At 40.5% G+C, this 24358-nt stretch overlaps 1 protein-coding gene across 6 annotated transcripts in view; it reads right to left on the bottom strand.

Moving 5' to 3' along the window:
* The window catches only part of LOC127581574 (eyes absent homolog 3-like), a 69521-nt gene that overhangs the window by 33473 nt on the left and 11690 nt on the right, over window positions 1-24358 (bottom strand). For 5 of the 6 annotated variants that reach the window (XM_052036041.1, XM_052036040.1, XM_052036043.1 and 2 more), the window contains exons 2-5: window positions 11961-12111; window positions 10255-10304; window positions 6673-6788; window positions 4818-4895 (exon numbers count right to left, since the gene is read on the bottom strand). In XM_052036041.1, the coding sequence (XP_051892001.1) occupies window positions 4818-4895; window positions 6673-6788; window positions 10255-10304; window positions 11961-11993 (277 nt within the window). In that variant the 5' untranslated portion in view covers window positions 11994-12111. The remainder of the gene's footprint in view (window positions 1-4817; window positions 4896-6672; window positions 6789-10254; window positions 10305-11960; window positions 12112-24358) is intronic. The other variant, XM_052036044.1, reaches the window with a different exon arrangement.

The following is a 24358-nucleotide window of genomic DNA, read 5'->3' as shown; positions in this document are numbered from 1 at the left end:
AATGTTTAAAATTCAATTTATAAGAGCACAGTGGAGCTCAGTGTGGTAAAGCATTTGGCCAAACTGATCAACGACAGCATTTATTCTCCACTCCAGCCTAAATGCCAGCTTTTTTCCCCTTACACACAAGGACAAGCATTGGGTATTTCAGTGAGTAAAGCTGCTACAATAAACAAATTTGATGATTTTGTAATTGTTTTTCCAAACATATTCAGTTGCGGTCTGCAGATCTTTTGATAGTGGAGAAACGGCCTTTGTGTGCCACAATGAAGCATTCTAATAGAAGAAAAGCAAGCTAGGTTGCTGCAAATGGCAAATCCGTCCAATTCTCTGGACTAATTTTAACATTTAATCAAAGAAAGTGAATTAAGTATGTCAGGGTCATTTAATTTCATGAAAAGGATGAAAATTAGTTCCCATGACATCTTTGTCAAGGCTAATAAAGATACTTTAAATAATTATATATATTGTAGATAGTTATAGAAAACAAAATCCTTGCCAGGCAAGACACGATTGTTGCTGCACTTCTGGCCTCTTATGTTTTGTTGTCTAGTGCTCCACCACTGGCAGCATGTACTCAGCTGATTAGTCATTAAGTTCTATAATTCTTTTCTGAAACGTTGCTTTCCTCCTCTGGGACATTTTTCAAAAATCAATCTCTTTGATTAAGGTTCTAGTCAACCGTTCTAATATCTTATACGGTTCAGATCAAATTTTGTTTTATTTTGTGGATATTTTGGGATGTTATATACAGTGGCATGCAAAAGTTTGGGCACCCCTGGTCAAAATTTCTGTTACTGTGAATAGCTAAGCAAGTAAAAGATGACCTGATTTCCAAAAGGCATAAAGTTAAAGATGACTCATCTCTAATATTTTAAGATTACTTTTTTATTTCCATCTTTTACAGTTTCAAAATAACAAAAAAAGGGACCGAAGCAAAGGTTTGGGCACCCTGCATGGTCAGTACTTAGTAACACCCCCTTTGGCAAGTATCACAGCTTGTAAACGCTTTCTGTAGCCAGCTAAGAGTCTTTCAATTCTTGTTTGGGGGATTTTCGCCCATTCTTCCTTGCAAAACGCTTCTAGTTCTGCGAGATTCTTGGGCCGTCTTGCATGCACTGCTCTTTTGAGGTCTATCCACAAATTTTCGATGATGTTTAGGTCGGAGGACTGTGAGGGCCATGGCAAAACCTTCGGCTTGCGCCTCCTGAGGTAGTCTACTGTGGATTTTGAGGTATGTTTAGGATCGTTATCCTGTTGTAGAAGCTATCCTCTTTTCATCTTCAGCTTTTGTTTTTTACAGATGGTATGATGTTTGCTTCCAGAATTTCCTGGTACTTAATTGAATTCATTCTTCCCTCTACCAGTGAAATGTTCCCCGTGCCACTGGCTGTAACACAAGCCCAAAGCGTGATCAATCCACCCCCGAGCTTAACAGTTGGAGAGGTGTTCTTTTCATGAAATTCTGCACCCTATTTTTCTCCAAACATACCTTTGCTCATTGCAGCCAAAAAGTTCTATTTTAACTTCATCAGTCCACAGGACTTGTTTCCAAAATGCATCAGGCTTGTTTACATGTTCCTTTGCAAGTTTCTGACGCTGAATTTTGTGGTAAGGATGCAGGAAAGGTTTTCTTCTGACGACTCTTCCATGAAGGTCATATTTGTGCAGGCATCGCTGTACAGTAGAACAGTGCATCACCACTCCAGAGTCTGCTAAATCTTCCTGAAAGTCTTTTGCAGTCAAATGGGGGTTTTGATTTGCCTTTCTAGCAATCCTTCGAGCAGTTCTCTCGGAAAGTTTTCTTGGTCTTCCAGACTTCAACTTGACCTCCACCGTTCCTCTTAACTGCCATTTCTTAATTACATTACGAACTAAGGAAACGGCTACCTAAAAACGCTTTGCTATTTTCTTATAGCCTTCTCCTGCTTTGTGGGCATCATTTATTTTAATTTTCAGAGAGCTAGGCAACTGCTTAGAGGAGCCCATGGCTGCTGATTGTTGGGACAAGGTTTGAGGAGTCAGGGTATTTATAAAGCTGTGAAATTTGCATCACCTGGCCTTTCCTAACGATGACTGTGAACAACCCTTGCCCTAACAAGCTAATGAAGGTCTGAGCCCTTGGTAATAGTTACCTGAGAGCTCAAATCTCTTGGGGTGCCCAAATTTCTGCATGGTGCTCCTTTCCTTTATTCACTCTAAAATTGTACAAAACAAAAATAATACACTAATCTTGCTTAAAATGTTGAAAAGAATGTTTCATCTTTAACTTTATGACTTTTGGAGATCAGTTCATCTTCTACTCACTTAACTATTCACAGTAACAGAAATTTTGACCAGGAGTGCCCAAACTTTTGCATGCCACTGTAAACAGAAGTTATTATGGATACAGGTAATTCAAATAGACAAACATTAATGATATCAAATGCATGGCATGCTGTTCTTCAAGGCTTTCAGAATGGAAGTGAACCAACAGCTTCAGTTTCCAGCAATTGATGCATTCTCCCAATCTTTTCCTGATCCAAGCCTTGTAACTACAATGCTGGTCATTTTTTTTTTTAAGAATTTTATTTACAGCGTGGTAACAGGCCCTCCGGCCCAACGAGTCCGCGCCACCCATTTTAAACCCAAATTAACCTACCTGTACGTCTTTGAAATGTGGGAGGAAACCGGACCACCCAGAGGAAACCCACGCAGACACAGGAGAACGTACAAACTCCTTACAGACAGCGACAGGAATCGAACCCCGATCGCTGGCGCTGTAATAGCGTCGCGCTAACCGCTACGCTACCATGCCGCCCTCCAGTGGGGTTATTTGTAAAGTCCATTTTATGGAATCCAAGCTCTTTATCATTGTGTGTGAAGCATGCTAACAAGGCACCCATCCTTGCAAACCAACAGAACCTAAGTAACAGTACAAATTCTGTTGCAAACCTCCTCCAAAGAATTTCTTTCCTCCTTCACTTCTGAAGCACCTCCATCGGGACAACCCTAAAAAAACAAGATGACAAAGCATGGTGGTGCTTGGCCAGCCCAGTGCATCTCCCATGGAACTGTTGTCAAATGATAGCTGTGCCTCTCAACTTCAAATGCTGTGCAAGCATCCCTGGTTTTATATGCTTTAGCAAAGACCAGGTTCTGACAACATCTTTTCATCCACATACCAAAATGCCTCTATAGATAATTTTTCCTATTGGTCTTCTAATATAATTAATATTGCTTGTGTTCACTTGCATGCATTTACTTGCTGCTATCTCTCTGCACTTCAGTTTCCCAGCTTTCACTCTAAATCACATTAACCTCTAATCCATCAAGTCTCATTTTACTTACCTCACTACCTACTCTGAGCAAGATCAAAAAAGGCAGGCTTTTTACATTTTAGCTGTCTATTATTTCATCAGTACTAACAAAGACTACACAGTTTTCGTCATCTGTTTTATTTTAGCATTTTAATTTTTTCCCTCTACTACTTCCCCTTCTTCTCAAAGGTCTTCACATGTACCATGGCTCTGCAACACTTCGAGCATCTCTTCCATTCACCTGTCCTTTTCAATCCCCAACTATCTAGTTTACAGCCTGTCATCAGAGTAAAATCACCCTATCAAAACTTATCAGTCATTTCCTGAGTGCCAGTGATTGTGATGTATCAATTCCCTCATGCTTTCCACAGACTTCTATTTAATTGTGTTCAGTTCTGGTCGCCACATTATAGGAAGGATGTGGAAGCTTTAGAGAGGATGCAGAGGAGATTTACCAGGATGCTGCCTGGATTGGACAGTCTGTCTTATGAGGATAGGTTGAGTGAGCCAGAGCTTTACTCTTTGGAGAGGATGAGAGGTGACTTGATAGAGGTGTACAAGATGATGAGGCATAGATGGAGTGGACAGTCAAGGACTTTTTTCCCAGGGCGACAATGTCTAACACAAGGGGACATAATTTTAAGGTGATTGGAGGAAGGTATAAGGGGGATGTCAGGGGTAAGTTTTTTTTTGTTACACAGAGTGGTGGGTGCGTGGAACGCACTGCCTGCAGAGGTTGTGGGGGCAGATATATTAGGGACATTTAAGAGACTCTTAAATAGACACATGAATGATAGAGATATTGGTGGGGGGGGGGGTGGGATGCTATGTGGGAGGGAAGGGTTAGATAGATATTAGAGCAGGATAAAATGTCAGCACAACATTGTGGGCTGAAGGGCCTGTACTGTGCTGTAATATTCTATGTTCTAATTAGTGTCATGCATTGTCAATTCTTATTTTAAACAAATTTCCTAGAAATATTTTAGGTTTATTTTCAAAATGTTAAAACTGGGTAACTCACAGTAAAACAAGAGAAAGAAACAAACCACACTTGGGGTTAACAGACTCATGTCGAGAGTCTCATTTACTCCAAGCGCTCCTCCCTTCAGAGCATGATCTTCCTTTGGGGCTAGGTTCCCCAAAAAGAAAGGAGAAAATACACTCACAACTGAAATGACTTTGGAAGTAGAGACACAAGAGACTGCAGATGCTGGAATCTGGAGCAACACACAAAGTGCTAGAGGAACTCAACAGGTCAGGCAGCATTTATGGAGGGAAATGGACAGTAGACTGGAATGGATCAAGGGTCTCGACCTGAAACATCAACTGTCCATTTCCCTCCATAGATGCTGCCTGATCCGCTGAGTTCCTCCAGGTCTTTCGAAGCAGCTAGCCTAGATTTCAAGGAGACACACTTGACTGTAAGTGTTTTTCTCTTCTTTAACCAATCTTCAACCACTATTTTAATTTCTTTTGTAAACTACACATTTTTAGACAATGTAACTCCAAATATCTTACTTGAGCCAGGATATGCATCAACAGATCTGTTCCCTGTTGCAGTCTCAGATTCACTGCCTTGAATCACTTCACTTTTAACTACATAAAGAACAAATATTATTAAAAATAATCTTTGGTTCAAAGAAATGGAAGTTTCTCATTTTGACATATATCACAGTCCTCAAATAAAGAAATACTCCATAAAAAGTGGGAAAACAGCAATGGATTGCTTTCCATAGTCAGTGAGGAAGATGATGGAAAAGGTTTAATATAAATGCAAACAGTTTAAATCCACTGGGCAGAAAGAGTTGGAAAACAAAAGTATATAAAATAAAGCTTGCAGGGGTTAACAATGCTAAGCGGAAAACTTATTATAAATACTTAAACTAGAGGTAAAAGGAAAAGTGGATTCACTTAAGTCAATAGTGGATGAAACTATATAGAGGAAAATTGAAGACTCATTTAAATATTATTTCTAATTCAAATAATAAAACTGGAATAAAAAGCCAGCATCAATAATGGTCATTATGACATTCCTGGATTGTTTAAATATTCATCTAGTTCAGAAATGCCCACTAGGGAAGGAAAATGCCACCTTTACTGAGTCTGATCTGTATGTCACTCCAGACGCACCAATAAAGTTGATATTAAACTACCTCTGCAATTCTCAGAATGAAATTGGAATGGACACTATGCGTCAGCCTTGAGATGGAAGTCCACATCTCACGCACAAAAAAAAGCATACGAAAGCATTCTAGTTGTTAAAAAACAGACCAATGGAATATACATTAATAAGACAGTCTCAGAAGAGCTCCAAATTGGAGCTCAAAGTACAAAATAATATAAATTTACAGTATGCAAAATGAATGCTTAGCCATTCAGACCAGAAAATACATGTTCTGTTATTGATATGTACTGTTCATTTATTTGAGCCACAGTGGCATTTGACCTCCTTGCATTTGGGAAGTCAAATAGGGGTAGGGCATATACTGAAAATGGTAGGGCATTCTGGAATGTGGATAGACCTAGGAGATTAAGTCCATAGATCCCTGAAAGTGGCAACACAGGTTGATAGGGTGGTGAAGGTGGCATTTGGTATGCTTACTTTCATAGGTCGGGGCATAGAAAATAGAAGTTGGGACATTATGTTGCTACTTTATAAAAAAAATTGGTTAGGCCACATTTAAAGCATTGTGCACATTACTGGTCATCACACTATAGGAAGGATGCGATCGTGCTGGAGGGAGTACAGAGCAGATTTGCCAGGATGTTATCGGGATTGGAGGACTTCAGTTATGGGGAAAGAGTAGGTAGGCTGGACTTATTTACCCAAGAACATGGAGTGTCCTGATAGAGGTAGCCAACATTATAAGAGGCATAGATGGTGTAAAGAGTCAAAAAATTTTTCACATGGTAAGGGTGTCAAAAACAAGAGGGCAAAGGTTTAAGGTGAAAGGAAAGAGTTTTAAAGAGGATCTGAGGAGAAAGTTTTTTTTATAAACACAGTGTGGTTGATAACCAGAACGTGCTGCCAGAGAAGGCAGTGGAATCAGATACAATGACTCTGTTTAAGAGGCACTGAGACAGGCACTTAAATGGGTAAGGCATAGAAGAATACAGTCCAAATGCAGGTAAATGGAATTAGTGTAGATGGGCATTAGTGGAATTAGTGTTGATGACATAGTAAAGGGGCCATTTCTGTACTGTATGACTCTGTGACAGTTTGGTCCTTGACTTTGAAAGATGCAGTGCGAGAGAAAAATAACATAACTATCAGGATCCCTATCGAAACTGGAGAGAGAGGTACTGCCCTTCACAAGAAGGTCACAAGTCAAGTAGCCATCCTATACTCTTAGTCGTCAAGGGTTCAACTGACCTTCTGCTTCATTCAGCACAGTTAAATTAATAGCTTGATTACCATCCTCAAACTTTTGCTTATCGTTTCTGTTAGTCTGACTTTGCAGTCTGACAAAGTTCTGCAGTTCCCTAGATCTGGAGAAATAAAAGATAAAAAGTTATTATTGGTAACTTTCATTTTTCGTCTTTAAAACTTTAACTTTGAGGTACAATTAAGAACCACCTACTTAACAACTTCTTTCTTTTAACAAAGAACAATTGTGATCTCCTTCTCTAGTATTGAGCAATTTAGTGACAATATGAATTAGCTGTCAAGCAATTAATAAACTAAAAACAGTAGGTCCTGGAAATCTGAGATAAAAACAGAAAATGCTGGAAATTCTCAGTAGGTCATTGACCCAAAATGTAAACTTTTTCACTCTCCACAGATGCTGTCTGACCTGCTGACAATTTCCAGCCTTTTCTAATTTAGCCAACAATATTCCATCAATGTATCCTACACCAATTCTCATTGGGGAGAGCTAGATGGACACTGTGGAATTTTTCAAATTTTGTGTGAAATGCTTATATGAACATGATGCTTATTTAAAAGTTGTTTGGAGGTTTGTGCCAATTGCAGCTGAATGCATTCACATGCAACACATCAGTCCACAGAACTTCAATATAAGTGAGGTGATGCATTTTGAGGGGGAGGGCTCTAATAAGGGGGTAGGATATATACCATGAATGGTTGGGAGTACTGAAAGATCAAAGGGACCTTGTTGTACAAGTCTAAAGATCCCTGAATTGGCAGCACGTGAACAGGGTGGTGAAGGATATTTGCCTACATTAGTTGCGGGATAAAACAAAAGCAGGTCTTGAGATAACTTTATAAAAGATTGGTTAGGGCACAGCTGGAATATTATGCGTACACTATATAAAGGACATGATTTCAATGGAGAGGATGCAGAGGAAATTCACGAGGATGTTGCCTGGGACAGAATATTCAGTTATGAGGAGAGTCAGAGAGGCTGGATTTATTTTCCTTGGAGCAGAGGATGCTGAGGGAGGACCTGATAGAGGTATACAAAATTATGAAAAGCATAGATAGGGTATATATACTAAGAAACTTTTCCTCATGGCAAAAGTGTCCAAGACCAAAGGGCATAGGTTGAGGGTGAGGAGTAAGACGTTTAGAGGGGATCCAAGGGAGAATTCTTTTCATGCTCAGAGGTTGAAATCCGGAACACACTGCCTGAGAAAGTGGTGGAGGAAGGTACTCCCACATTGTGTAAGCAGCATCTGGACGAGCATTTGAAATGCCAAGGCATAGTAGGCTACAGGTTTGGAATAAGTACAGATAGGTACTAGATGATCCTCACAGACCTAGTGGTCTGAAAGGTCTGTTTCTGTAAGACTCTCGCTCTCACACACACACACATATACAGCGGCATGCAGAAGTTTGGGCACCTCTGGTCAAAATTTCTGTTACTGTGAATAGTTAAGTGAGTAGAAGATGAACTGATCTCCAAAAGTCATAAAGTTAAAGATGAAACATTCTTTTCAACATTTTAAGCAAGATTAGTGTATTATTTTTGTTTTGTACAATTTTAGAGTGAAAAAAAGGAAAGGAGCACCATGCAAAAGTTTGGGCACCCCAAGAGATTTGAGCTCTCAGGTAACTTTTACCAAGGTCTCAGACCTTCATTAGTTTGTTAGGGCTATGGCTTGTTCACAGTCATCATTAGGAAAGGCCAGGTGATGCAAATTGCACAGCTTTATAAATACCCTGACTCCTCAAACCTTGTCCCAACAATCAGCAGCCATGGGCTCCTCTAAGCAGCTGCCTAGCTCTCTGAAAATTAAAATAAATGATGCCCACAAAGCAGGAGAAGGCTATAAGAAGATAGCAAAGCATTTTCAGGCAGCTGTTTCCTCAGTTCGTAATGTAATTAAGAAATGGCAGTTAAGAGGAACGGTGGAGGTCTGGAAGACCAAGAAAACTTTCCAAGAGAACTGTTCAAAGGATTGTTAGAAAGGCAAATCAAGACCCCCATTTGACTGCAAAAGACCTTCAGGAAGACTTAGCAGACTCTGGAGTGGTGATGCACTGTTCTACTGTGCAGAGACACCTGCACAAATATGACCTTCATGGAAGAGCCATTAGAAGAAAAGCTTTCCTGTGTCCTTACCACAAAATTCAGCATCAGATGTTTGCAAAGGAACATCTAAACAAGCCTGATGCATTTTGGAAATAAGTCCTGTGGACTGATGAAGTTAAAATAGAACTTTTTGGCCGCAATGAGCAAAGGTATGTTTAGAGAAAAATAGGGTGCAGAATTTCATAAAAAGTACACCTCTCCAACTGTTAAGCTCGGGGGTGGATTGATCATGCTTTGGACTTGTGTTACAGCCAGTGGCACGGGGAACATTTCACTGGTAGAGGGAAGAATGAATTCAATTAAATACCAGCAAATTCTGAAAGCAAACATCACACCATCTGTAAAAAAGCTGAAGATGAAAAGAGGATGGCGGATGGCTTCTACAACAGGATAATGATCCTAAACACACCTCAAAATCCACAATAGACTACCTCAAGAGGCACAAGCTGAAAGTTTTGCCATGGCCCTCACAGTCCCCCGACCTAAACATCATCAAAAATTTGTGGATAGACCTCAAAAGAGCAGTGCATGCAAGATGGCCCGAGAATCTCATAGAACTAGAAACCTTTAGCAAGGAAGAATGGGTGAAAATCTCCCAAACTAGAATTGAAAGACTCTTAGCTGGCTACAGAAAGCGTTTACAAGCTGTGATACTTGCCAAAGGGGGTGTTACTAAGTACTGACCATGCAGAGTGCCCAAACTTTTGCTTCGGGCCCTTTTCCTTTTTTGTTATTTTGAAACTGTAAAAGATGGAAATAAAAAAGTAATCTTGCTTAAAATATTAGAAATGAGTCATCTTTAACTTTATGCCTTTTGGAAATCAGGTCATCTTTGACCCGCTTAGCTATTCACAGTAACAGAAATTTTGACCAGGGGTGCCCAAACTTTTGCATGCCACTGTATGTGGTGTGTGTCTGTCTGTGTCTGTTTTTTTATATACATATATGTGTATATATGTGTGTATATATGTATAAAAGTGGTACCTGCACGTTATAGAATCCAAATCATTTAGTAACAGCATCTTGATCCCTTCAGTTTTGGATAATCCACAATTATATGAAAAGTATTTTCAGTAAACTTCTCTTCATTTTTAAAAGCAGGCAATGCAACCCATTTCTTGCACTCGCTCCAGGCAGTTCCTCTAACTAATTTTTTTATTCGTTCAACTAATATAATACTAACATTATTTGCTTACTGGAACTATATGGAATGGAATTTGAGATCAAAACCTTCCAATTCTGAGGTGGGAATACCATCTCGCAGCAAATTAGGTTACTTAAAACCTGGACTTCTATGTATACCAGAACAATGACCAACTTGCTGATTCATTAAGAAACAAAATATTTACAATTGGCTAATTAAATGGGTGAAGACAAGCTCACCAGCTACAATCATTTATCCTGCAGTACTGTAATACATCAAAACAGACATGTATTAAATAGTTTACATAAACACCAACCTCAGATTTTGATCATCCGTGATATCCAAATCATGGCGTATTTTTTTCACCTTCAAAAATAAAGATTTTAACACAATAACTTAGAGTATTCAAAAATTTAAAAATAGGGGTATTCAAAACTTACATGTGCTAAAAGTCATGGATTATGTTCCTCATCATTGGTAATTGGTTTATTATTGTCACATGTACCAAAGTAGAGAAAAGTATGTTTGCATGCCATCCAGACAGATCACTCCATACATAACAAGTACATCGACGTAGTACGAAAGGTGAAAAAAAATAACTATAACAGTGTTCTGCAGAAAAAATGCAGTACAGATAGATAAATAAATAAAGTCCAAGGGCCATGACTAGGTAGATTGAGAGATCAAGGGTACATCTTTATTGTATTAGAGGTCCATTCAAGAGTCTTATAACAGTGGGATAGAAGTCATCCTGGAGCCTGGTGGTATATATTTTCAAGCTTTTGTATCTTCTGCCTGATAGAAGGGAGAAGAGAGAATGACTGGGGTAGGAGGGGCCCTTGGTTCCGTTGACTGTCTTCCCAAGGCAGTGGGAAGTGTAGACAGAGTCAAAGGAGGGGAGGCTTGTTTTTGTGATGGACTGGGCTGCGTTCACAACGCTCTGCAAGAATTGCTATATGTGTTACATAAAATGTGAGTACATAAACATTGTTCCTTTTTTTAAATGAAACAATTTTACCAAAAAGGACTCTTTCCTCCCGTGCCATTAGGGACAGTAGATTTCCAAAGAGGATGAGATCATTCAGAATCAACTGCTTCCTCAGGAACTCGAATATATCTGTGGTATCAGGTATTGAGGAGTGGAACTATACTCACAAATCAATTGTTTTCCAGACAGAGAAAGGAAAGTAAAAGATTGAGGTTTATGGCGTTGGAGGGGCAGAGAAGGGGGCCTGACTGTTCCAAATGGACCAATCACTTATGGCATCTGGATGCAGCAGTTAAAGAACTCTCTACTCTGTATTTTAGACTTTTTTCCATTTTGGAAGAGTGTGTGATTAGTTAACAATGTTTTTATAAAAACAGCTCGGACAAGTTAAAGATTACTATGTGCAAGACAATAAAATCTTTATTGGCAAACCATAAACAATGCCAGGGATAGAAAACAACGGTTGTGAAGGAGGAACAGAGCTATCGAGATTATTGAAGGTACAGAAAATGTAAAAAGCCCATCACTCTGTGATCCTGGAAATGTATTAGAATTAAAAAGAACAATTATCACAGTTGATTCAACACATGCATCCAAGCCATTCCCCACAATCACTCCCTTTGGTTGAGAGTTCCACATCCTCACCACTCTCCAGTTAAAAAGTTTCTTCTGAAATTTGTTGAACTCTTAGTGATATTACATTCATGACATTGATTGATAACACTTGTACATGGCAACTTGAAGCCAAACAGGGTCGGGAGAGTGGAGGTGAGAGGGGCTGGGGCAGATGCCGAGAGCAGGCACACAAGACAGATGGTAATGGGGCAAAAAGGGACAGAGATGAAAGAGAGGCAGAGGAGATAAGAGCAAGCGCATCTGTTACCTTAAATTATTGTATACACACCTGAAATAGACTTTGAAATTATGTGAATGTCTGCTGAGTATGAGTATCCATTAAATAAAATATAAATTGTCTCACTGGCAATCCTGTGTTTAACAAAGCACATATTAAAACTGCTTATGTTGATACTTACAGGTTGTTCCTGCGAGCCCTGTGAACCTTCCATTAAAGTTGAGGTCTTGTGGTTTTCTCCCCTTCACAGCTCAAGACAGTGACACTGCTTTGTCTTCAAAGTGAGGTCTGTCAGAAAATTGTGTGTCTTATATATTGTCATCACAGGTTATCTGTAAGAGAAAGAACAAACTGCAGATTTAGTTCAATCTCAAATTACGTGTAACACCAAACCTATGGGAGAAACCATTATCAACTGCACAGAATGAAAATATGAAGCATGCTTTATAGTTAAGCCTGGAAAGATCAATTAGCTAATAAAGCAGTACATATTCCATGAACCGCATGAAATGAAATAACAAGGTCAACTGCCACATGCAAGTCTGATTCTAGACAAACAATTCCCCAGAATCAAGGTCAATTTACACGACTTGCCTCATGATTAATAAAGACCATAACAGCTAACCCTCTGAATACACACGAGTTGTGAATTCAAATGAACCTACATTAACAACAAATACTCTGTGAAGCAAGACAAAAAAAAGTTAAGTACAAGCTAGTTAATTTCACATTTCTGTGCAAAGAATCCCCACCAAATGTCGACATACATCCAGGGAATCTTCTCCCCTTTCAATACGCAAGAGTGTTACATGAAGGTAGGGAGTAGGTGACATTTTTTGATTTTCAGAAGCCACATGACAAGTCCCATATAAAAAGATGGCAAAACAATTGAGCCCATGCAACAAAAGGTTCAGTGGCTGTATGGATTAACAATTTCTCCAATGGTACAAAAATTGGCCATGTTGCCATGAGAAAGAAAGTTCTAGGCTAGAGGAAGGTATCAATGAGTCAAGTGGATACAGAGATGACAAATGAAATTCAGTCTGGAGAAATGAGGTTGCACATTTGGGAGACGGAAAACAAAAGCAAGGAAATGTATGATGAATGGTAAAACAGTAGTGTAGAAGAATATTTTTGGAGTGTTAGTCCAAAATCCCAAGACAGATAGAAGAGGTGGCTGAGAAGACATATTGGATAATTCCCTTTATTGAGCAAGGTCATGCTAGAATTGTACAAAACATTAGTCAGACCTCAACTGAAGTACTGCATCCAATTCTAGTCTCCACACTACAGGAAGATTGCTAGAACACAAGCGGGTGCAGAGGAGATTCATGAAGATATTGCCAGTGCTGGATAATTATAGTGATCAGGAAGACACATCAAGGCAGGAATAAAAACAGAAAATGGTGAAATACATACAGGCCAGGAAACATTCCTTATTTATCTCAAATCATTTGTTTCTGCTCTTTCAACATGCTTTAATACAATTTTAGCTGTTTTTTAAACTACATCACAATGATTCTAAATTAAAATAAAAAAATAACTTAAAGCCTGTTGAAAGATTATGAAAAATAAAAATTAGAAGCATTTCAGTTCCATCCTGGCTTTGACAAAAGCCAAAGGCCGATTCCGAGGTGGCTAATGAAAGCAATGTGGGACCCACAGATTGGCCGATACAGCAGGCGGTGTGTAGTTTATAAGGTGCACTCCTTCTGACGCTTACATGGAGCTTGTGTGTGCTCCCAATACGTGGCTTCAAAGTTCTCAATACCATCCTGAATGCTCCTTCTCCACTGTGACTGGTAATGGGCTGGAGGTTGCCAGGAGTCAGTGAGGATGTTGCACTTGTTCAGGGAAGCTTTAAGCACATCCTTCTCTGTCCACCTAGTTAGTAATCTGCTCCCAGAACAATGCTCAGAATAGTGAGCCTATTTCGGGAGTCTGGTCTCAGGCAAGTGAACAAAGTGGCCTGCCCAATGTAGCCCACAAGGGTAACTAGGGCCTTGATGCCAGTATTGATGGCCTGGGAGAGGATGATGACATTGGTTCATATCATTCCATTGAACTTGGAAGACTTTGCAAAGAGAATGTTGGTCGTATATTTCCAGTGCCTTAAAATGCCTGCTGCAGGTGGTTCAGAACTCAGAGCTATACCATCTAAGGACTACTTGCCACCAAGGCCTCACCAACTTACTACTGGCCTTTCACAGCCAGAACAGGTGAATGCAGATGACAAGAAGCAAATACAGTGATTTCAGATGGTAGGCCAGGTCCACTAAGATCCAGCCATGTACGGGTTAAATAATGCAACAAAGGGGATGCAGGAACAAAGAGGCATGGCTTAATGGTGGCAGTTTACCAGCACATTAAGCTTCTTGGTCTATATAATGTGTTATTAATGGTAAGGCAGTGTTGAGGGGAATAATTTTTTTGGTGCATTATGATGATCTGCAATGCACAATCTGAAAGCAAATTGGATTTTTATTTAAAAGTAAGACATTTGGAGAGGAATAAGACAGACTGGAATGTCCTACAAGGAGCCAGCAATGACTCCAAGACAAATTGTCTTCTCCTGTGCTATAACAATTCCATAATCTTAAGTGAAAAAGCACCAGAACTGAAGCAAATATTACTTTTGTTGCTTCATTTTACCACGTAAAAAGTCAATATTTGCAGCAAACCAGAAATTCGTCAACAAACATTGATCCAGCAACCTCAAACAGCCCGAAATTCGTCTTGCAGACCTGCTTCAAGAACTTCTCTAAGTTTGGGCAGGGAGAAAAGATCATCTGCATCTCGAGAAGACAGTATAAAGTTGCAAAGAAATGTTATCATTTACTTATTGAGACACGTGGGGCAGCCTTTGGCCCACTGAGTCTATGCTGAATCCAGCAAATTATTTCCCATGGCCCTGCAATTATATTCTCTCTGTCTCATTCCCATTAACTGCACTGTCATTCTTTCATATTTTACTTATGCTAGGGGTAATTTACAGTAGCCAATCTGGATGTAAAAGGAAACCAGAGTGCCCAATAGACCCCACGCAGTCACAGGGAGAACATGCAAACTCCACACAGTCAACACTAGGTTCAGAATCGAATCTGGGTGCCTGGATTATTTTGGAGTTATGAAATTATAAATAGCAATTATGAATTAAAATGAGAACCAGTCTTCAGGAAATAAAACATGTTGACAATTTAACTTCAACTACTACTTTAAGGCTATTGAAACCAATCATTGGGTGTGGGACATTCTGATTCTGTCTCATTGAAACTATGCAGTAGATGACAATAGATGGATGTTCACGTTACTTGGTGGTCATTGAAAACTTCAGGATGAGATCAGGGAAGACATTAAGTGGCCATCTCCTATATTGACACTTTGTTAAAGGGATATACCTGCCACTTAATGCACAGTTCAGGACAGGTCTGTTTTGTCACTTACTATTCTGGCCAGTTGTATATTCATGATGCCATCCCTCAACACAGTGACAAAAGTATATTTTGGGTGTCTGGGTTTGTGCTCAGAAGCTTTCAGAACATTCACCAAATATTCAAAGGGGGTTCTGCTAGTTGGGATGTGTTAACATTATAAATATGTAATTCTGCAAATTTACCTGACTATATTCAAAATGTTAAAGTTAAGTAGGTGATTATACCCATTGAAACTGTAGTTATTCATTTACTGTTATCATTGTGTTGAAACAGTATGAAACATTGTGTCAGGAGAGTGAGATCTTCAGACACTTCAGAAGATCGGCTGTGTGAATAAAGACTTCTATATCTCCCAGTTACAGCGTGGTTCACTTCAGTCAGTCACAACACCTGATGCCATACAGCAGCAATGCTAACTGCTGCTCTGCTATATTCAACGTTGCAAATATTTAATATGGAAGCCCAATATTGTGCAGAATGAGCAGTGTTACTTTCCTTTGCTTCATCCTGTAAATAGTTTCATTTTACGGTAAAACTCCAATAATTTGCTATAGACCATTACAGCACAGTACAGGCCCTTCAGCCCACGATGTTGTGCTGACATTTTATCCTGCTCTAAGATCTATCTAACCCTTCCCACCCACATAACGCTCCATTTTTCTATCCTTCAAGTGGCTATCTAAGAGTCCCTAATGCACCTGCCCCTACAACCTCTGCCGGCAGTGTGTTCCACTCACCCACCACTCTGTATAAAAAGATCTTGCCTCTGATATCCCCCTTATACCTTCCTCTAATCACCTTAAAATTATGTCCCCTCGTGTTAGCCATTTTCGCCCTGGGAAAAAGTCTCTGACTGTCCACTCGATCTATGCCTCTCATCATCTTGTACACCTCTATCAAGTCACCTCTCATCCTCCTCCTCTCCAAAGAGAAAAGCCCTAGCTCACTCAACCTATCCTCACAAGACATGCTCTCCAATCCAGGCAGCATCCTGGTGAATCTCCTCTGCACCTTCTCTAAAACTTCCACATCCTTCCTAAAATGAAGCGACCAGAACTGAGCACAATATTCTAAGTGTGGTCTAACCAGAGTTCTATAGACCTGCAACATTACCTCACAGCTCTTGAACTCAATAACCCAACTAATGAAGGCCAAAACACCATACGCCTTAACAACCCTATCGACCTACATGGCAACCTTGAGGGATCTATGGACATAGACCCCAAGATCCCACTGTTCCTCCACACTGCTAAGAGTCCTGCAATTAACCTTGTATTCTGCCTTCAAATTCAATCTTCCAAAGTGTATCACTTCACACTTTTCCGGGTTGAACTCCATCTGCCACTTCTCAGCCCAGCTCTGCATTCAATCAATGTTCTGTTGTAATCTACAGCAACCTTCTACACTATCCACAACACCACCAACCTTCGTGTCATCAGCAAACTTACTAACTCACCCTTCCACATCCTTATCCAAGTAATTTATATAAATCACAAAGAGCAGAGGTCCCAGAACAGATCCCTGCAGAGCACCACTGGTCACCGACCTCTAGGCAGAATACACTCCATCTACCACCACCCTCTGTCTGCTATAGGTGAACCAATTCTGAATCCGCACAGCCAAGTTTCCCTGGATCCCATGCCTCCTGACTTTCTGAATGAGCCTTCCATGAGGAACCTTATCAAATGCTTAACTAAAATAAAGCTATCTGACTATTCAGAACTCCTGCCTTACCTGGCTGCACTCCTCTCCCAGTCACATGGCCCTGGGTTCTTATGCTCCCTTTAAACTTGCTGGCTCGCTGGAAAATTCACTGTAATTTTTTGTAACATCTAAAAAATATGAATTACAGGTGTGTAGGGGTATTAATAGAAATAACATCCAATAATCCAAAAATTCTGCTAGTCCAATAACAAAGTCCTGAGCATCAGAGGTTACTGTAAATTTAAGTCTGGTATATGGACATTCTGAAAAAGACATGAGATACCCAAACCATCTGCATGATAAAGAATACAAGCAGTACTAAAACCAGACACTACAGATGGTTTTCAATACACCAAGCCCATTTATATCCTCAAAGAACTGCAATATTTTTAGTTGTACCTAGCAGAGAGGGAACAGATGGATGTGACATATTTGGATTTCGGAAGGCTTTTGCTAAGATTCCCCACAGGAGGTTGGTCAACAAGGTTAGAGTACACAAAATTGAGGCTAATACACAAGCATAGATTGAGAATTGATTAACAGATAGAAAACAATGGAATAAACAAACCTTTCTTAGGTCAGTTGTGAGTAATGGGGTAGTGCAGGGTATGAACTGGGGCGCATGCAATCTGTATCAACACTTTGGGTGAGGGGACCAAATGTATTATTTCTAAATTTGATCATGAGACAAAACTAAGAGGTGGGGGGGGGGGGGGTGAGGTGAGGTGGGGAATGAGTGTAGTGATGAGGATACAAAGAAACTCCAAGAGAATATAGACATGCTGAGTTGGTTAGCAACAGCAAGGCAGATGGAATAATATGTGGTAAAATGTGATGTTACTTACTTTGGTAGAGAAAAAAGAAATTGGGTAGTTTTTAAGTGGTAGATTTAGAAATGATGTTCAAAGAGACTTGGGCTTCCTTGCATACAAGTCATAAATCTACCATGCAGATATAGCAGGCAGTGAGGAAGCCACTTGGCCAAAACACCATTTGTCTTCATAGGTAGAGATTTGAGTAGAAGTCATACCTCAGTTTCATAAGGTTTTGGTAAGAGTATACATGAAGTGAAGTACACAATTTTGGTAGATACAGAGAAGACATTTCCATTGATTAATCTAGAACTGGGGGAGTTGTCACAGCCTCAAACTAAGTGGGCTGCTTAGGGATGAAATGAGAAGAAATTTCTTCACTCAAAAGGGTGGTGAAACTTTGCAATTCTCTACCCCAGAGAGCTATGGAGACTCGGTCACTAACTGCATTCAAAACTGAGATGATTTTTGGATATTAGAGGGAAAATGGCACTGAGAAGATTAATGACAATCTTGCTTGTTGGAGGAGCAGGCTTGAAAGGTCAAACAGCCTGCTGCTGCTCCTTATGGCTTATGCTCTTCTACATTTGTCTCATGGGATGAGGAGCTCCTCTATCCTATTACAACCTTGGTCCCATCTTCCCAGGCTCTGATAGTAGTTACATTTTAGCCTAAATAACAAGTCCTAGCCTGGTTTAAAACCCACTCCCCATATTCCCAGACAAATGTATTATTTGTTCCTCTCATCACTTCCCAACCACCCCTCCCCACCTTCCCTTAACTTCTTCACAACAGCTGTTCTTCCCAAAACTATCCACGCCTTGAATCGATTCCTCAAACACCACATTATCCAGCTTTTATCTATGCTGCATGACCTCGCTGAAGATCACAACTGTTTTCTGCACTGGATTACATCAAAACTGAATTCTGTCAGTTCTCATGCTAAAATGGTAAATTAACGTGGAATTGTATGGAGGACTGTGTACAAAAGAAGACAATACGGGTGTTCCCAAACAGGAAACCATGGATGAACCGGGAGATCCACTCCCTACTGAAGGAGAGGACCGCTGCACACAAATCTGGTGATCCTGATCTGTACAAGAAATTGAGGTATGACCTTCAGAAAGCTATCAGGGATGCCAAGAGGCAATACCGACTCAGAGTCACTGACCAGCCGCCAGTTATGGCAGGGCTTACATGCCATAACAGGCTATAAGACGAAGTCAGGCTGCATAGCTAACAACAGCGCATCCCTTCCTGATGAACTTAACACATCCTATGCACGTTTTGAACAAAAGGGAAGTGGATTGTCACCATCCACCCTGACAGCCACCAACGCAGCTGAACCTGTGATCACAGTGGAGGACGTAAGATTAGTCCTCCGGAGAGTGAACACGAGGAAAGCACCTGGCCCAGATGGTGTCCTGGGCCGTGTGCTCAGATCTTGTGCTGATCAGCTGGCAGAAGTATTTGCGGACATATTCAATCTCTTGCTGCTTCAATCTCAGGTTCCCACCTGTTTTAAGAAGACCACTATCATCCCGGTACCAAGGAAAAGAAAGGTAACATGCCTTAATGACTACCGACCAGTGGCTCTGACATCTACCATCATGAAGTGCTTTGAGAAGCTGGTCATGGCACGCATCAACTCCAGCCTACCAAACTGGACCCATTGCAATTCACCTATCACCGAAACAGGTCTACAGCAGATGCCATCTCCCTGGCCCTACACTCAGCTCTGGAGCATCTGGACAGTAAAGACACATACGTTAGACTATTGTTTATTGACTACAGCTCTGCCTTCAATACAATAATCCCAAGCAAGCTTGTCACCAAACTCCAAGACCTAGGACTCAACACCTCCCTCCATAACTGGATCCTTGACTTTCTAACCAACAGACCGCAATCAGTGAGGATAGGCAGCAATACCTCCAGCACGATTATTCTCAACACTGGTGCCCCACAAGGCTGCGTCCTCAGCCCTCTACTCTACTCCCTATACACTCATGACTGTGTGGCCAGATTCTGCTCTAACTCCATCTGCAAGTTTGCAGATGATACCACCGTTGTAGGCTGTATCCCATACAGTGATGAGTCAGAGTACAGGAAGGAGATACAGAGCTTAGTGGAATGGTGACATGACAACAACTTTTCCCTCAATGTCAACAAAACAAAAGAGCTGGCCATTGACTTCAGGAAAGGGGGCAGTGTACATGTACCTGTCTACATCAATGGTGCTGAGGTCGAGAGCTTCAAGTTCCTGGAAGTGAACATCACCAATAGCCTGTCCTGGTCAAATCATGTAGATGCCACGACCAAGAAAGCTCACCAGCACCTCTACTTCCTCAGAAGGCTGAAGAAATTTGGTTTGTCCCCTTTGACTCTCACCAACTTTTACCAATGCACCATAGAAAGCATCTTATCTGGATGTATCACGGCTTGATATGGCAACTGCTCTGCCCAGGACCGCAAGAAACTGCAGAGAGTTGTGGACACAGCCCAGCGCATCACAGACACGAGCCTCCCTTACTTGGACTCTGTCTTTACCTCTCGTTGTCTTGGTGAAGCAGCCAGCACAATCAAAGACCCCACCCACCCAGGACATTCTCTCTTCTCTCCTCTTCCATCAGGTAAAAGATACAGGAGCCTGAGGGCACGTACCACCAGACTTAAGGACAGCTTCTACCCCAACTTGATAAGACTATTGAATGGTTCCCTTATACAATGAAATGGACTATGACCTCACAATCTACCTTGTTGTGACCTTGCACCTTATTGCACTGCACTTTCTCTGTAGCTGTGACACTTTACTCTGTACTGTTATTGTTTTTACCTGTACTACATCAATGCACTCTGTACTAACTCAATGTAACTGCACTGTGTAATGAATTGACCTGTACAATCAGTTTGTAAGACAAGCTTTTCACTGTATCTCGGTACAAGTGACAATAATAAACCAATACCAATACCAAGAATTGTCTTGCTACCACCACTGCTGTGCCTGAAAACTGTCTCTTCAGCTTCACACAAAGACTGGATCCTGGCTTGGGTTTAACTACACTTAGCTGAATTACACTCCTTTCCCACATCTGCAACCTAGAATAACCTCCCCGCTGTTTTTTTTTTCCCCCTGCCCTGCAACAAACTAAATTTGGTAATTTGGTTTATTATTGTCACATGTACCGAGGTACAGTGAAAAACTTTGTTTTGCATGCCATCCATACAGATCATTTCATTACAACATCATATTGAGGTAGTACAAGGAAAAACAATAACAGAATGCAGAATAAAGTGTTACTGTTACAGAGAAAGTGCAGCGCAGGCAGACAATAACGTGTAAGGCCATAATGAGGTTGATTCTTGTCTCTGTGGCGCAATTGGTCAGTGCGTTCGGCTGTTAACCGAAGGGTTTGAGCCCACCCAGGGACACTGGTGATCCGGCAGCTTTTATGGGCAGGCACGGTAGTGTAGCGGTTAGCATAACACTTTACAGCGCCAGCGACCCAGTTTCAATTCCGGCCACTGTCTGTAAGGAGTTTGTACGTCATCCCCATGTCTGCATGGGTTTCCTCTGGGTGCTCCGGTTTCCTCCCACATTCCAAAAAGACACATGGGTTAGGAAGTTGTGGGCATGCTATGTTGGTGCCGGAAGCGTGGCGACACTTGTGGGCTGCCCCCAGAATACTCTACGCAAAAGATGCATTTCACTGTGTTTCGATGTACATGTGACTAATAAAGATACCTTATATCTTGTGACGTCAAGAGGTCATTTCCTAGATCCAACAGAGAAAATCTACAGACAACAGTGAGAGACCAATTAAAAGCCAGTGACAAAAAACAGGTGGTGGATAGAAAAAGAGCAACTTGCCGATAATCATGAATGAAATCTTCAGTGCTGTCAAAATCATCTAGCTAAATACCCAAGGGCCCATCCCATTGTGAGCCAAGAACAGAAGATTCCTAGCCTACATTAAATTGCCCTTACAATAATAAACCAAAACGATATTAGCCTTCCTAAGTACAACTGTATACAGATGCCAGCCCTGTGGGTCATGCACTAAAATGTCCAGATCCCTTTGTACTATAACATTTTGTAGTCTCAACTTTTAAATAATTTGTCTTTCATTCTTTCCTCCAAAGTGGATGACTTCACATTTTCCCATATTATACTCCATTGGTTAACTTCTTGCCTCTCTTTGGAGGCTTTGTATCTTCTCAATTTGTTAATCCACCCATCTTTGAGCAAACCTGACTGCAATACACTCAGTCACTCCATCTAGGTCATTAAAATAGATAGTAAATAGTAGAGATCCCAGCACTGATCTATGTAGAACATTAAGAAGTGCACATAGCAAAATATTGAAAATGTTAAGTTTTACAATGTTTTTATTTTATTTTCAAATTTGTTGTATCTTTTTCCCTTCTGTCTAACTGATTTGGCTGCAGTTTAGTCTTCACTGTTATCCTTCCTTTATCAATCCAGCAGTTAAGGAGATAAACTAGATGAGCAGTCTTTCACCAACAGTACAAGTCTCCCTTTGCCATCCTGTCATCAGTTCACATGATATATGCCCCATGATGCCCTGCTCCTGTAAACTCTGGACCAATTTCTTCCTTTAGAAATTAGAAGGAGAAAATAATATGGGTAGATGATAGTGTCTTTTATTCTTGTGTCAGACCAGTTCAGAATTCTTATACTCCTACGCTTGCCTTTTCTTCCTAGTAGCAGCTGTAGAGGAGTTGTTACCACACAGAGGAGGAGCAAGGATGGATCCTTGATGGATGTCATGGCCACAGTAAGAGACACCATTGCAGATGATTCTTTGAATGGTACCAGGCCAGCCAGATGGCTGTGGGGAGACATTGCAGGAGGAGTGGTCAGCTGTGTTAAAGGCTGCAGACAAGGATGGAAAAAAAAGAGGTAACTTGCCCTCCTATCACTCCCGCATCCCAAACCTTTTTCTTTCTTAAATCTGCTACCCTCTTCCTTTCCACTTTTTCTGTTTTACATCTCTTCTTTGTCTTTTAGTCATGTGTATCCTAGCTGCGCTCTCTTTCCCTGCCACCCCATTGCCCATTCTAGATGAAAGTTGAGACTTTAACTGCTTCCTGTAAACATAAAATATGGGATTAAATGTATTTAGTCGTCAAGGGAACAGAATCTGTCTTCAAATAAAAACCCGAGATATTTTAGTATTCCTCTCTGCCCTTTATCTATTTCAACATTTTTTAATTAAACAATATAGACCTGTAGATAATGTTGAGATGCCTTTTAGTTTGCATTATACATAGCAACAATGAACAGAGAAGAAAACATTTCTAATGTGTACAGCATCCTGTTAATTCTTATTTTTAAATAGATGTTCTGTTGACCATTTTGAAAACAAATGAAAAGAGAATGTTTGTGTTTCAGTTTTATACCAACAAAGCAGAAGGCTATTCTTAAAGAATTAACTCAATTTTTCTCAGTCTTTGCCTAGATTTTTCCAGCTATAGTAAAACTATGTTAATCTGGCATGCTCAGGATTTTGGGGCAGACTTTACAGATTATTGGATGTTATTTTAGTAATACTCCAACACGGATTTGAAAAGGCAAAGACTGATTAGTCAGTATGACTTGGGAAATCACGTCTCACAAATTTGATTAAGTGTTTTGAAGAAGTGACCAAGACGACTGATGAGTACAGGGTGGCAGATATCGTCTACTTGGACTTTAGCAAAACTTTTGACAAGGTCCCGTATGGTAGGCTAGTCTGCAAGGTTAGAACTAGAATGAGCTAGCCAATTGGATACAAAATTTGTTTGGTGGTAGGAGGCAGAGGGTAGTAGTGGAGGGTTGTTTTTCCAGATCGGAAGTCTGTGACCAGTGGTATGCTGTAAGGATCGATGCTGGGTCCTCCGTTGTTTGTCATATATATTAAAGATTTGGATGAGAATGTAGGTGGCATGATTAGCAAGTTTGAAATTGTTGGTATAGTGGACAGTAAATAAAGTTGTCTAAGGTTACAAAAGGATCCAGATCAATTGGGAAAGTGGACAAGAGAATAGCTGATGGAATTTAACTCAGACAAGTGCGATGAAGCATTTTGTGAAGTTAAAACCAAGGCAGGACATACACAGTGAATGGTGGGGCCCTGTGGAATGTTGTTGAACAGAAAGAACTAGGGGAGCAAGTACATTGTTCCCTGAAAGGCAGCACAGGTAGACAGGGTGGTGAAGAACACGTTTGAGACACTGGCCTTCATTAGTCAGGGCAGTGAGTACAGAAGTTGGGACATTATGATGCAGTTGTACAAGACATTAATGAGACTGCACTTGGAGTAATGTATACAGTGTTGGTCGCCCTTTTATGAGATATCATTAAACTGGAAAGGGTGCAGAGAAAGACCTGAGGGCCTGAATTATATGGAGAGGTTGGGCAGACTAGGATTTTATTCCTACAGCCTTAACAATCCTTTATACCTAGGTTTAGCGAGATGCAGTTTTTACTGAAAAACTTTAATTAATCTAGACCAGCTCCACTCACCGATCAATAAAAAGTTATTTTTACTGCTTTTCTATGGAAGAGAATTTGTTAATAAATAGACAAGAAATCATAAAATGGAGCAGACAGGCCAAGGAGGTTGTAC

This window comes from Pristis pectinata, chromosome 22 (genome assembly GCF_009764475.1).
Source record: "Pristis pectinata isolate sPriPec2 chromosome 22, sPriPec2.1.pri, whole genome shotgun sequence".
Taxonomy (NCBI): Eukaryota; Metazoa; Chordata; class Chondrichthyes; order Rhinopristiformes; family Pristidae; genus Pristis; species Pristis pectinata.
The sequence above is the reverse complement of the archived record's forward strand: the minus strand, read 5'-3'. Positions and strand labels throughout refer to the sequence as shown.